The sequence below is a fragment of the Choloepus didactylus genome, chromosome 9, assembly GCF_015220235.1.
Source record: "Choloepus didactylus isolate mChoDid1 chromosome 9, mChoDid1.pri, whole genome shotgun sequence".
NCBI lineage: Eukaryota > Metazoa > Chordata > Mammalia > Pilosa > Megalonychidae > Choloepus > Choloepus didactylus.
The window spans coordinates 104,319,957-104,334,064 of NC_051315.1; the positions used below are offsets into that span (position 1 = coordinate 104,319,957).

The window sequence follows — 14,108 nt, forward strand, 5'->3', positions numbered from 1 at the left end:
TCAGAGGAACTGAAAGTTAAGACACAAACGGACATTTGTAAACCAATATTTACTGTGGCATTATTCACAATTGCCAAGAGATGGAAACAGCCCAAATGTCCATCAACAGACGAGTGGATAAACAAACTGTGGTATGTACACCCGATGGAATATTATACAGCTGTAAGACAGAACAAAGACATGGAACATATAATAACATGGATGAACCCTGAGGACATTATGTTGAGTGAAGTTAGCCAGAAACAAAAGGACAAATACTGCATGGTCTCACTAATACGAACTAACATTAATGAGCAAACTTTGAGTGTTAAAAGCTGATAACACAGGCTACCAGAATATAGAAAGAGGGTGGGTAGAGATCGGGCATTTTATGCTGAAGGATTACAGAATGTTCAGCAGAACTGATTGTATAGATCCAGAAATAGATAGCATAATACTGTGTGATGGTAGCACAGTATTGTAAGTACACTGAACAAAGATGTCTGTGAGTAAAGCTGAAAGAGGTGGGATAGGGACTGTATGACACCAGAGGTAAAGATAGATGATGAAGACTGGGACTGTATAACCTGGCAAAAACTGGAGTAGCCAACGACTGTTACTAAATGTACAAATATAAAAATGTTTTTACATGTGGGAGAACAAATGAACGTCAACCATGCAGAGTGTTGAAAAAGAGATGGTATCTGGGAAAAAACATAATCAAAGCAAACTGGAGTCTATGGTCAACAGTAACATTGCAATATGCTTCCATTAAACGTAACACAGGCAATATACCAAAGCTAATTGTGTATGAGAGGGGGATATAAGGGAAGGATGTGGGATTCTTGGTAGTGGTGTTGTTTTCTGTCCTTACTATTATATTGTATTGTATGACATTTTTTTTCTTTTTATTATCTTTTTTATTATTTGCTAAAAAAAACTTTGTTTTACTAATCAGTATGCTCAAGTGCTGACTGTGGTGATAAAGGTACAACTATATGATGATACCATGAACAACTGACTATACACTGTGGATAAATGTATGGTATGTGAATATATCTCTATAACATTGTAGGAAAAATATAAATAGGGGTAAAAGTGCTGGAGAATACATGGAGAGAGGGATGTACCTAGTTACTGCAGATGAGGAGGCAGAATGGTGTAGCCTTTCTGGAGGCCAGTGTGGTGGTTCCACAAGAAGCTTAGTATGTAGGCGCCATAAAGTCCTGCAACCTCATTATGGGGTATTTACTTGGAAGATCTAAGAGCAGAGACATGGATATTTGCATACTGGTGTTCATGGAGGCAGTATTTATGATTTACAATGGGTGGAAGTGGCATAAGGGTAAATCGACTGAGGAACAGAATGGTGAACTGTGGTGTATGCAAATAATGGAATATTGAGCAACCACGAGGAGTGAAGCTGTGAGACACCCAGTGAGGTGAATGGATCCTGTAGACAGCAATTTGAGTGAAGTACACCAGAAACAAAGGCAAACACTATAATGCCTCACCAATGTGGACTAACTACAATGTGTAAACTCAGAATTGAATCTTAAGAGCACAGCCTAACAGGGAAACGATTATTGTAATGGTCCCCAGATTGCAAGCTCTTACAGCAGTCCAATCTATTCCTGAATTGGACTGCTATCTCCAAACTCTGAGCTGCTGATCCCTTTGTGTATAACCTGATTGGTCTCTGGAACACTGGATATCTGTGTGACACCTGAAACTCAGAGCTAGAGCTCAGCAGATATGAATGTCAGTATTAACGTATACAGCAACTGGTAAAAAAAAAAAAAAAAAAAAAAGAAAGGCTGAGAGAGCCCAGACTTCAATTAGAGATATGAATGAAGCAGATCTGGTTAAGATTAGGCGAAATAGGGCCAAAGGGTAAAGGTTGAAACTGACTCTGTGTTAAAACTTCAACTTCCATGTGAGACCAAGGAAAGAGATGTTTATTTGGTGTGGGATCTATATTTTCTAAACAATATAACTTCTACAGTCAGTTTTTTCAAACAGCATAATTACATGGAACTTTGAATAGGAAGTGAGATATGGTAGTTTTGTATAGGTTAGAGTGAAAGAACAACACATCCCAAAAGAATTTGGGCAGAGAATAAAAATATATACGTAGTGCCCCCCTGAGGAGCTGGGGGAAAATATGGAAATGTTGGACTTCCTCACCTGGATTGTTGCTGATGTTCTCACAAACACTGAGGACTGACGGCTTGGTATGCCGAGTCCTCTATCTTGGGGCCTGACCTTACGAAGCTCCTTACTGCAAAGGAGAGGCTAAACCTGCTTATAATTGTGCCTAAGAGTCTCCCCCTGAGCGCCTCTGTATTGCTCAGATGTGGCCCTCTCTCTCTCTAGCTAAGCCACCTCAGCAGGTAAACTCACTGCCCTCCCCCCCTACATGGAACCTGACTTCCAGGGGTGTAAGTCTCCCGGGCAATGCAGGATATGACTTCCGGGGATGAGTCTGAACCCGGCATTGTGGGATCGAGAACATCTTCTTGATGAAAAGGGGGATGTGAGATGAAATGAAGTGAAGCTTTGGTGGCTGAGAGATTTCAATTGGAGTCAAGAGGTCACTCTGGTGGACATTCTTATGCACTATACAGATAACCCTCTTTAGGTTTTAATGTATTGGAAGAGCTAGAAGTAAGTAAACTGAAACCCAGTTTTAATGTATTGGAAGAGCTAGAAGTAAATAAAACTGGAACCCAGTAGCCTTGACTCTTGAAGGCAATTGTATAACAATATAGATTACAAGGGGTGACAGTGTAATTGTGAAAACCTTGTGGATCACACTCCCTTTATCCAGTGTATGGACTGATGAGTAGAAAAATGGGGAGAAAAACTAAATGAAAAATAGGGTGGGATAGGAGGGATGATTTGGCTGTTCTTTTTTACTTTTGTTTTTTATTCTTATTCTGATTCTTGTGTAAGGAAAATGTTCAAAAACAGATTGGGGTGATGAATGCATAAATATATGTTGGTACTGTGAATGGTCGATTGTACACCATGGATGGCGGTATGGTATGTGAATATATCTCAAGAAAACTGAATTTAATTTAAAAATATATATAAAACATAAACTCTCAGCAGGAAATTGAGCAGCATTTTCATTTATATTAAACATAATGAATCTAATCTTCATTTTCTAAACCTACTGAAAATCCTGAAAACATGGAGAGACGAAATCAAGACCTTACCTCTGTTTCCAGGAATCTTCTTAAGGCTCTTTTCTTTTTGATGCTCTTCCTTCTAACATACACTGCAAATGTCAGACCCATGATGACCAGGATGAAGAGCCCACCAATGACACCGGCTGCGATCAGGGGCGTTCTGCCAAACAGAACCAACAACAACAGCAACAAAATCACGGAGAGCAAGAAGACGAGGAAAGCGCAGTTGTATAAGACATCACCATATTTCACAAATCCAGTCAGTTAGAAGAAATGCAAATAAAAATGCATTAGGACTTTGACTTTTTTGTGTGTGTTTGCTTCCTGATAATACCATGCACATACAACTGATCTTTGGAGATGAGCAGCTATAACATGCAGTTTGATGGAAAAAAAAAATGTAAAATTTGGTAACAGAATGAAGAACATATGCCAAAATATTGATATGGGAGCATTTTACATCATTTTAATTTCAATTTTATTTTTATCTAAAAAATGGAAAATATTTTGATAATATTGGCATAGTATATAATATTATTTTCAGCATTTTCTCTAAAGGAGGTTCTCTCAACAGTGGCACTGTTGACATTTGGGGTGGGATTTTTGTTTCTTGTGGGGGACTGTTCCGTGCACTGTGGAATGTTTAGTATCATCTGTGACCTCCAGCCCTAGATGACAGTAGCACCCCCTCCCTCCAGTCATGACAATGTCTCCGGACATTGCCAAACGTCTACCCAAATTTCCTCCAATTGAGAACTACTGCTCTGAAGCAAAAATGAGTGGTATAGAAACATACAAACCCCATACTCCTGGAGTACTAGGTGTCAGTAAGAGAACTGTTATTGCCAAAAGTGCTATTGGAAACTCTGATAAGAGCCTCCGATAAGAGAAATGGCAGGAGAAAGATTAAAAAGTTGGGTCAGACAGATTTTCTAAATGATGGTAAGTATCATAATCAGAAGTGTGCCTAAGCATCATATATCCTTAAAAGAGGTCCTCACCTTAAGTATTACATAAAAAGGTGTAAGTAGAGCCAAAAAGGGAAAAATTCAGAGGAGATATACTAGAAATTTCTATTCTTAAAATGTTTTTCTAACGTTTTTAGCTAAGATACAATTTTTAAACTGATTATTTCTTGTTATATAAGCTAAAATTTCCCCTGGCTTGAACAGTAATATTTAGGGTTTTAACTTCTTGTTCTAGAGTAAAATAGTATCTATGAGCTTTCTGTGGTGAGTGACCTGTCATATATTAATTTCATATGCCAGAGCGAATAGCCCAGAGCAAAACACACACATGCTACCTAATAAATATTTGACCACAAAGTGATGACAGATGCCAAAAAGTAAAAACAAACTCACTGCACTCCTACAACTCCCATAGCAAAGAATTTTATATTGTATGTTCCTATTTTCAGAAGACATTACTCTAACTATACAGCTGCATCCTCTTAGGAAAAAAAATTAGCTGCTCCTGCAAAATAAACTTTTCTTCAAAGGTAGATCAGAAATAATGATAGAGGATGATGCTAAATAAAATCTTAAAATTTTAAAGAACTTTAAAAAAAACTGTGTAACTTCTTCTATAAATGAAGTCATGTCTTTTAAAGGTTATGACTGCTATATTGTCATATAAAACTGCAGAAAAATCTAAAAGAGTAGTTCATCCTAAAGGTTGTTTCCTGACAGCTCAAAGGACTATAGCACACTGAAATGTTGCTATAATTCAACTAGATTTTCCTAAATGGAATTTTCTAGAGATATAAAAGCCTATGCTTAGAAAATTAAACTACAGCATGGACACAAACTCATCATTGTGATGTGTTTTCTTGTGTGTAAGGACATATTTGCAAAAGGTATTACATGCTTGTTTTTGTTTAATGTGTGTTTCAAAATTTTCACGTATTATACTTACATGATATAAATGTGTATTTCAGAAAGTATTTTAGGTTTTCAACCAAAGGCATAATTTCCAGCTCCAGAGTGTAAAATATTCCTGAAAAGCCACTAACACAGAAAGGGTTGCATTTTTATTTCCTCAGCATAAACTTTTATTGCAAAGGATTTATGTGTCATTGAGAAGAGTATCTAAAATTTTGTTAATTGTAGATAGGAACAAACTCTAAACTGTAACTGCTTATTTATTTTATAAAAGATTAACTGGTATGTATTTATGAAAATATATGTGTTACTGTAAATTAAAAGAAATTGTTTTTGTCATTTTTATTTGTTTTTTTGTTTTAAGGAGCACTCTCAACAGAACAAAAAACAAGGCCCATGTCTCTCTTTTAATCTAATTCAAGTGGTGATCAATTGTCATGCTTTTACACCTAGACTGGTCATAGTAATGAAAATAAAACATTCAGAACTCAATAGATAGTAATTTCTAACTTCTTCAGGTTAAAATTTAATCTTTTACTTTTATTAGAGAAGTTGTGTGTTTACAGAAAAATCATGCAAAAAAATACAGAATTCCCATATACCATCCAACTGTGAACACCAATTGGTGTGAAACATGTTACAATTGATTAAAACAAACACATTTTTTTAATTGTACTATTAAGTATACTCCATGGTTTAACTTAGGGTTCACGGTGTAGCATAATTCCATGGATTTAAAAAAAAAATTATTGTTACCATATATAAAACCTAACATTTTGTCTTTTAAGCATATCCAGATATACATTTCAGTACCGATAATTATATTTATAATGCTGTGCTACCATCACCACCATCCACTACCAAAGCATTTCCATTGTTCCAAATAGGAACCCTATACAATTTAAGCCTTTATTTCCCATTTCCTATCCCTACCTGGACCCTGGTAACCTACATTCTAAATTCTGACTCTATGAATCTGCTTATTCTGATTATTTCATTTCAGTGAAACCATACAATATTTTTCCTTTTGTGTTTTGCTTATTTCACCTAACATGATGTTGTCAAGGTTCATCCGTGTTGTCATACGTATAAGGACTTCATTCTTTTTTACTGCTGAATAATGTTCCATTGCATTTATATACTACATTTTATTTATCTTCTCATCGTTTGATAGACACTTGGTTGCTTCCTTCTCTTGGCAATTGTGAAAAGGTCGCTATGAACATCAGTGTGCAAATATCTGATCCATTTTCAGTTGACTTTTGTATAAGGTCTGAGATAGGGGTCCTTCCTCTTTTTCTTGCAAATGGAGATTCAGTTTTTCCAGCACTATCTGTGTTGAAGAAACTATTTTTTCCCAGTTGAGTGGGCTTTGCCCCCTTATTACAAATCAGTTGGCCACAGATATGAGGGTTGATTTCTGAGCTCTCAATCTAGTCCACTGGTCTCTATGTCTGTGCCACTACCACCCTATTTTGATTACTATGGTTCTGTAATAAGTTTTAAGATTGGGAAGTATGAGTCTTCATTCTTCTTTTTCTAGCTGGTTTTGGCTATTTTGGGCCCCTTACCATTCCATATAAATTTGATGATTGCCTTTTCCACTTCTGAAAAGGTGGTTGTTGGAATTTTGTTTGGGATTGCACTGAATCTATAAATCGCTTTGGGTAAGACTGACATTTTAACAATATTTAGTTTTCCCATCCATGAACACAGAATACCCTTCCATTTATTAAGGTCTTCTTTGATTTCTTTTAGCAATGTTTTGCAGCTTTCTGTATACAAGTCATTTACATGTTTACTAGATTCATTCCTAGATATTTGATTATTTTAGTTGCTATTGTAAATGGAATTTTTTTCTTGATTTCTTTTTCTGATTGTTCACTGCTTGTGTACAGAAACACTACTAATTTTTGAGAGTTGATCTGGTACTCTGCCACTTTGCTGAATTTATGTGTTACCTCTAGTAGCTTTATTGTGGATTTTTCCAGATTTTCTGTATATAGCATTTATTTTTAATATTTTTCCACAGCTGTTCCTTTGTTGACTTGGATATCTTTCTTTCCTTACCACTGTGCAAGAATGGTAGTTACAATCAATCTGAAGATACAAAGGACCACAGTTTCTGCACCTAAAAATCATACATAAATGTTTCGTTGGCATTTTAAGACACCATATTCTTTGTATGCCAGCAGAATATACTCTTGAAAAAGAAACCACTAACCACAAGGAAGCAACCAGTGAAATCAAGAAAGGTGATCATTTTATAAGACAACTTCCATATTCTCTTCATTAAGTGAATGTCATGATAAAAGGTACTGGTCTAGATTAAGAAGATTTAATACACATGACAACCAGATACAATGTACAATCCTGGGTTAGATCCTAGTTTGTACAAACCCACTATAATGACTTTTTGGGGATTACTTGAGAAGTCTGAATATGGATTGGGTAGTCAATGAGATGAAAATTTGCTGTCTTGGAAAATTGTGGCCTATAATCTGAAAAGATCAGGTTACAAAAGGTAGGACCCCAATATGGCAAAAATTAACAGATTTGTGTTTATGCATGTTATAAAAAAATCTGGAATACTATACAATAAGATATTGAACAGTATTGTGTCTACCTAGTATGAATATGTTGCTTTTGTTTTTGTATTTTTTTACTGTGTATTTTCTAATTTTCTATAATGCGTTTATACTTCTTTTGAAATAAAAGATTATTAAATGAAATTTCAGAAAAAATACAAAAAATATTTGTTTTCTTTTTTTCTTGAATGGTTGCTTTGCCTTTTTTCATTTAAGATCTTATTCTGGTATTTCCTGTCCACTTTTATAATCTAAGTATTTTTAAAAATATATTTTCTATTTATCATAGTTTAGTGTCTTTGAGATATTTAATTACATTTTGCTTCTTACAATTAATAGTATTAATTACTATTAAAAGTTAATACTATTTACACATTTCCTACTCCTCCCTGTTTAGATGATTCCTAGATATTTGTAGGTGTAGGCAGAGTTAATGCTTATAGGCGGAGGATGGAATATTTTTCTTTATGTGGCTAAAGAGGATATAGCTACTTAAGTTGCTGACTATCCCTTCTGGGTTTAACACTATTGCCAACTAAGCTGTTTCTGAGAAAGTGTTTTCTTCCTGTATGTAAGGCAGAGAAACCTCTAAAAGGTTCATATATGATACTTCTTAAAAAGATAAGAAGGATCAAACTCAAGGGACATAGAATATTCTATAATCCCTGTCACAGAAGTCCAACGTGTCTTTTTATGTGTTTGTTTGTCTGGCTCCCCATTAAAGATGACTGACACCCCCTAAAAGATGACTTCAATTACCAAATCTAAGTTTAGGATTATAAAAATGAGATCAATTGATAGTTTATTCTATTTGGAAATAGTATAATGAAATTGAGATTCTCCCATTACTCAGAAAAACTAGTATCATAAGGCTTCTGAATCACAAATGAACTTTGCTAATTTATTTAAAAGCATATAAATTTGCTTTCATAATTTCATTTAGAAGAGACAACACAATGTATCACATTCTATTGCCTTGAATGCAATTACCTGACTTAAACAGTTGCATATTAAATAGTGATGTCTTCCCAAAGTACAGCAGTCACATACAAAGATACAGTTTTTATCATTTATTACCATATCTGAAGCATGATATTCCTCTCACTGGGGAATATAATATGTGAACAAAACATGAAACCTGAATTTTGTAATCCTCCAAATACTGGTTTTTACTTTATTGGTCTGTTTTCTCCCAGGTGTCAAATCACAAACAAAACGAAGAAAAGTCAATATAATTGACACTGAAACAAATGTTTCTTAAACCCCTTTGGTTATACCTTTTTCCATTTACTGTTAATGGCAGGCTATTCTTTAAAAATGGATATATTTTGTTTAAAATTGGTAAAAATGGTAAGACTGGTAATTTGACTAATGTAGTTATTACAAAAAATGCTAAATCTATGAGATTCTTTTATAGATAACAGAAGTTTGTCACCAAATAAAATAAATTTTTAATTTATAATATAGGTATATTTTTCTTCATTTTCTGAACACAGAGAAACAATTCAATTTAAGATAAATGAAACCTGAAGTCTGAAAATACAATGAAGATATAATTTGCAACTAACTACATTGACTTGAAATCAAAGTGCTCCAATTTTGAGAAGTGAAGTAAAACTAATTTGAAGATATATGTTGAGGATTCATTGGATCATATACAGAGCTGCTTCACTGTTTATTTTTGGGCACTAATGGTTAAACTAAAAAATGTGTGTTTTTTTTTTTTTTGAAATGTACACAGGAGCAAAAAAAGGAAAGGTAGAAAACAGAAACAACAGGCTAGTTAAAGAATTTTAATAAAACATTTTTGTATAATCCATTTGCAAGTTCAGAAAATAGTAAAATAGTGTTTCTAACATGATTATTTTTTGTTTATATTTTAAATTCCATATTTCTCCTTATTGAAGCATATTGTGGTAGAAAGATGCTTTGCAGTCAAACCAATCTGACTTTTAATTACTTATCTTCCTCTAACTAGTTTGTGAGTTTAGTGCCTCTATCAAGCCACTCAACTTAAATACACATGGACACATTCTTCACCTACGTTAATAAAAACGTAAACACAGCGGGGGACTACCTAGTCTTTCTCACATTCTTGATGAATTTGCTTCTAGATCATGCCTATTACTATTATTTATATCTTATTGTCCCCATGTTAAATATAAGGAGACAGACTTTCAAAATAGTTAAGGTATTTAGAAAAGGTCAAACACAAATGGTATTGGTAACAATTTAAAACTTGGACTCTCAAGTCCATTAATTTTCACCTATATTACATTCTTTCTCTTTCTAAAGATGATTCATCAGAATTGGCTTTTTAGATTAGGTAAATATAACGCATCAAGTTTTTTTCTTCAATACTTATGTGTGAGAATACAAAAAGCCCATAAGTTTATTTTGTGATTCTAATAAACTCTTTGGTTTTATATTTAGTTTTATCTTACTATTTCAATTCTCATCAAACTATCATTTTATCTAGATTTCCATGTTCATTGTGGTTCACGTTAGTTCAATCCTTTATACCCCTGGGTTTTATTGAAATTTGTAAGTGATTTTACTCATAAGCTTCTAGATTCACTTTATTTTCTCAGTGAGAGAACAGATAATACGACTTTTGGGTTTAGAAAAATAAAACTGGATTTCCTTTAAGAAAGGCAAAGACAAGCAGAATCTATCATTATAGGGACAGTACCTACTGCACTACTATTCTGTTCAGTGTTCCCCAAAGAGGGTCAGATTTGAAACAGGGGACCCTGAAACACTAGGCAACTTTGAAGTTCTCCAGAAGAAATTTACAGGGTTACTGCCTAGGGCAAGGAGAGCTATATCAACAGTTTTTTTTTCTGTCTTTCTTTTTTTTTCCCCCTCCCGGAAGTTTTGCTTATATTCTGACCCAGAATTCTACCTTCTACATAAAATATGACACATCTTTTCTATGAAAGTGATCTGGGGTCAGATTCTGAATTAGATATCAGTTGACAGTTACAGTTTTTATTTGATGAGACCTAGGGTGTTACAGTATATCTTTTCTTCAATTAGGAGTGGAGATTCCTCTATGACATCTGAAATACAACTAGAAGCATAACCGCTGAGGCAAATGAATCACAACCCACCCCTCATCTTCCTAAGCAGAGATGTATGTTTCTTGGCTTGTCTTCATGTGTAAACATAAACTACTTTTTTCAATATGTAAATATCACATTTTGTTCAATAACACAGTGTTACAAAAGTATTTTGGTAGAGCTATGTTCATTAAACCAACATGAAAGTACCATCTGGATTCATTTATCTCCAAGATCAGTTTCTGAGATAGGTTACATAATTGTACAAGGTTACAAGCATTCTGAGAGGATAACTCAAGATTTGAATTGAGGTTAAGCCTCTTTTTCTTTCATTAAAATATGATTTTAAAAGTATATTAGGAATATATTAGGAAGATTATTCTGGTAGCAAGTTGTAAAGTAAATAAATAGGGAAAAGAGGACGAATTCAAGATGACTAGTTAGCTGCATATTTTAATATTATTTATCAGTGGAAATAAGGGTCAGAACTAGGTAAATATAGAGGAAGAAACAGAAAAAAAAAGTATTACAGCAGCAGAACTATAAAATACATAAACTCAATAGTGAAGAGAGACAAAGGGGGAGTCAAAGACGGTTAGACTTTCACACCTGGATGAATATAAGGCTGATGATGCCCTTAGCGGACATGGGGAAATCAGGAGAAAGAATATTTGGAAGGGAGAAGTGTTGGGTACTTTTGGATCCATGAATTTGAGGTGCTGAAGAGCATCTGTTTATTACTATTGCTTTAACCTACTTTAAAAAATTGTGTACGCTTGTGTTTCCTCTTATTTCAAGACTTACATCTGTGTTGATTTTATTAATAGCTTCAAATTTTCATTAAAGAGAGCCACATATAACATATCATTCTCTTTAAATTTTTCCAATACTTTACTTTCACTTTTGTAACTTTAACAAGGCAAAGGAAAAATGTGATTCAGTACCTTTTTTCCTTTTCTTTTTTCTTTTCCCTTTCCCTTTTGTTTTCTTCATAGACTATGTTAGTTTATGCGGTTTGCTTTCATTAAGCTGAATTCTATTGCAATCTGGTTTTGTGCTTATCTTTTTACTGACCTTTTGAGACCAATCATTTGTGAGAGTAACAAACCTCTAAAATATTAAATAAATTTTGAAACTGTTCATACTATTGCACATGGAGTTGCTATTTGCCTTGAGTAACACATGCTGGAGCCAGATGCCTTGGGAAGCTCTTATGGATCTCACTGTTAATTTTAAGGCCCTAATGGCATCTCCCTATTGGAGAATTTACAGTTTGGCATTAAATATTAAAACTTAAAGAAAGTTCTCTAATTGAAAAAGGTAGTTTAAAAATATTCTAAAAGAGGCCATGTTTTAGTTTCCTGGCTGCTAAAACGAACACTATACAACGGTTGGCGTAACAGGAATGCATCGGCTCACAGTTTCAGCTGTTAGGAGGCTTGCTTCTTCCTGGGTTGGTATCTTCTTGCTGGCCAGCAATCTTTGAGGTTCTTTGGTGTATCTGACACATGGTAATGCACATGGTGGCACCGTCTCCTTTCTCTTCTGGGTTCCCTTGACTTTCAACTTCTGGCTGATCCCTGAGGCTTCTCTCTTTCATGTCCAAACGACCTTTGTTTCACCCATATTGGATTAAGGCCCAGCCTCACTCAGTTTGGGCACACCTTAACTAGTAACATATTCAAAGATCCTTTTTACAAATGGGTTCGCACCCACACAACCAGTGGTTGGGATGATAACATGACTTTTGTAGGAGACATAATTCAATCCCCAACAGGCGACTTCTCATTTTCTTCATAATTTGGTAATTTTCATAGGAGCAAACTATGTTTCAGATATAAAATAGTAAATGCTAATAAAGGGCCTTGGAATTTAACATCGCAGTGACCCAATTCATTCCATCTTGCTATCATACATACAGGGGTATATTATACATACTAAGAATACTTTGCCTTAGCACTTAGGTGTCTAATATATTCTCAGACTAAACTGATTTAGATTTACTTCTATTTCCAGGTAAATTACAAACATCATGAGGTTATGGACTATCTTTTCTACTTTTTATTGCTCTTTACTCCTGATAACATTATCTAATAGTCTAAATAATTAATACTAAATGAATTAGGTTATAAATAGGATAATTTAGGTGATAATATATTTCAGAAAAATGAGACTTTTTTAGTACATGGAACAATTGTGGAAATAGAAAATATATTCTTTGCACTTGTCTTCATTCGGAATGACATGTTACTATTAGTTAACCAGCAAATAATTACCAGTAGATCCACAAATAATATATAATTCTATGGGTCATAAATACTGAGGAATTTTCAAGGTGATAGTATATTATTCCCACGGGAAATTTTTGCCACTATCTCCAGAGTATATAGCATTGTTTTTGAAAAAAACACCCTAGAGAAAGATTTGTCATCAAATAGAAATACTGTTCAGAAAAACTTCAAATAAAGAAAAGAGATGAATGCCTTTGAATTTTGATAGCTCTCTCTCTCTCAATCTCTCTCTCTCTATATATATATATATGCCTTAAAATTTTCCTGGTAGTATACTATATCTCCCAAATGAAATATATATGATAAAATAATTAAAGAAAAATATATGTATTTCAAGTGGACTATTAATATGCTTGGCAAGCCTCACTATATTTCCCTCCTCCACTAACTTTCCCTTTCTCTGAATTGACTACACCTTCTCCTCTCACTTGGAACTTTTAAAAGCTTTTCCCTTGCCCTCAAATTCTGCTGCTTTTACTTCACGTTTCACTGAGAAAACAGAATCAATTAAACTTTGCACCACCCATCACCAGCTTTAACAACAAACCCTACCTGAATTTGTCTATGCCACACACTCTGCTTTTCTCCATTTACTATTGATAAACTGTGCTTAAAACTAATCCCTTAACTTGTGTGGAGTTTATAAATCTATTTCACTTATTCATAGATTTATTATACCCTTTTACATTCTATTCTTAATGTGAACAGGAATCACCTTGGGATCTTTCAAAGCTACAAATTCTGATTCAGAAAGTCTAGAGTGGAGCCAAAGATCCTGCATTTCTAGCAAGCTCCCAAGATGGTACCAGTGCTGTCAGTCTGGGGACTACATTTTTTATACCAATATACACATTTCAATCAGCATACAAGCAAGTTGTGATATCATCCATCTTATGAAATAAAAGGAAACAAAGACTCCCAACTTTCCTAAACCCCTTATCTCTCTCCAGCTACTAATTTAGTATTCCACTTCCTTTTACTACATAACTCTTCTAAATAGTTGTCTTCACTATTAGAAGCTCACTTCGCTTCTGTTCCCTTGATTGTTGAACCAGTTTCTGGTTTAGGCACATTCAGTCCCTGCCTGTATACCAAATCAACTCTTGTCAAGGTC

General features: G+C 34.3%; 1 protein-coding gene across 4 annotated transcripts in view; it reads right to left on the bottom strand.

The window, feature by feature from the left end:
• The window catches only part of ERBB4 (erb-b2 receptor tyrosine kinase 4), a 1,164,817-nt gene that overhangs the window by 222,814 nt on the left and 927,895 nt on the right, over window positions 1–14,108 (bottom strand). For all 4 annotated transcript variants that reach the window (XM_037849192.1, XM_037849193.1, XM_037849194.1 and 1 more), the window contains one exon: window positions 3,201–3,333. In XM_037849192.1, the coding sequence (XP_037705120.1) occupies window positions 3,201–3,333 (133 nt within the window). The remainder of the gene's footprint in view (window positions 1–3,200; window positions 3,334–14,108) is intronic.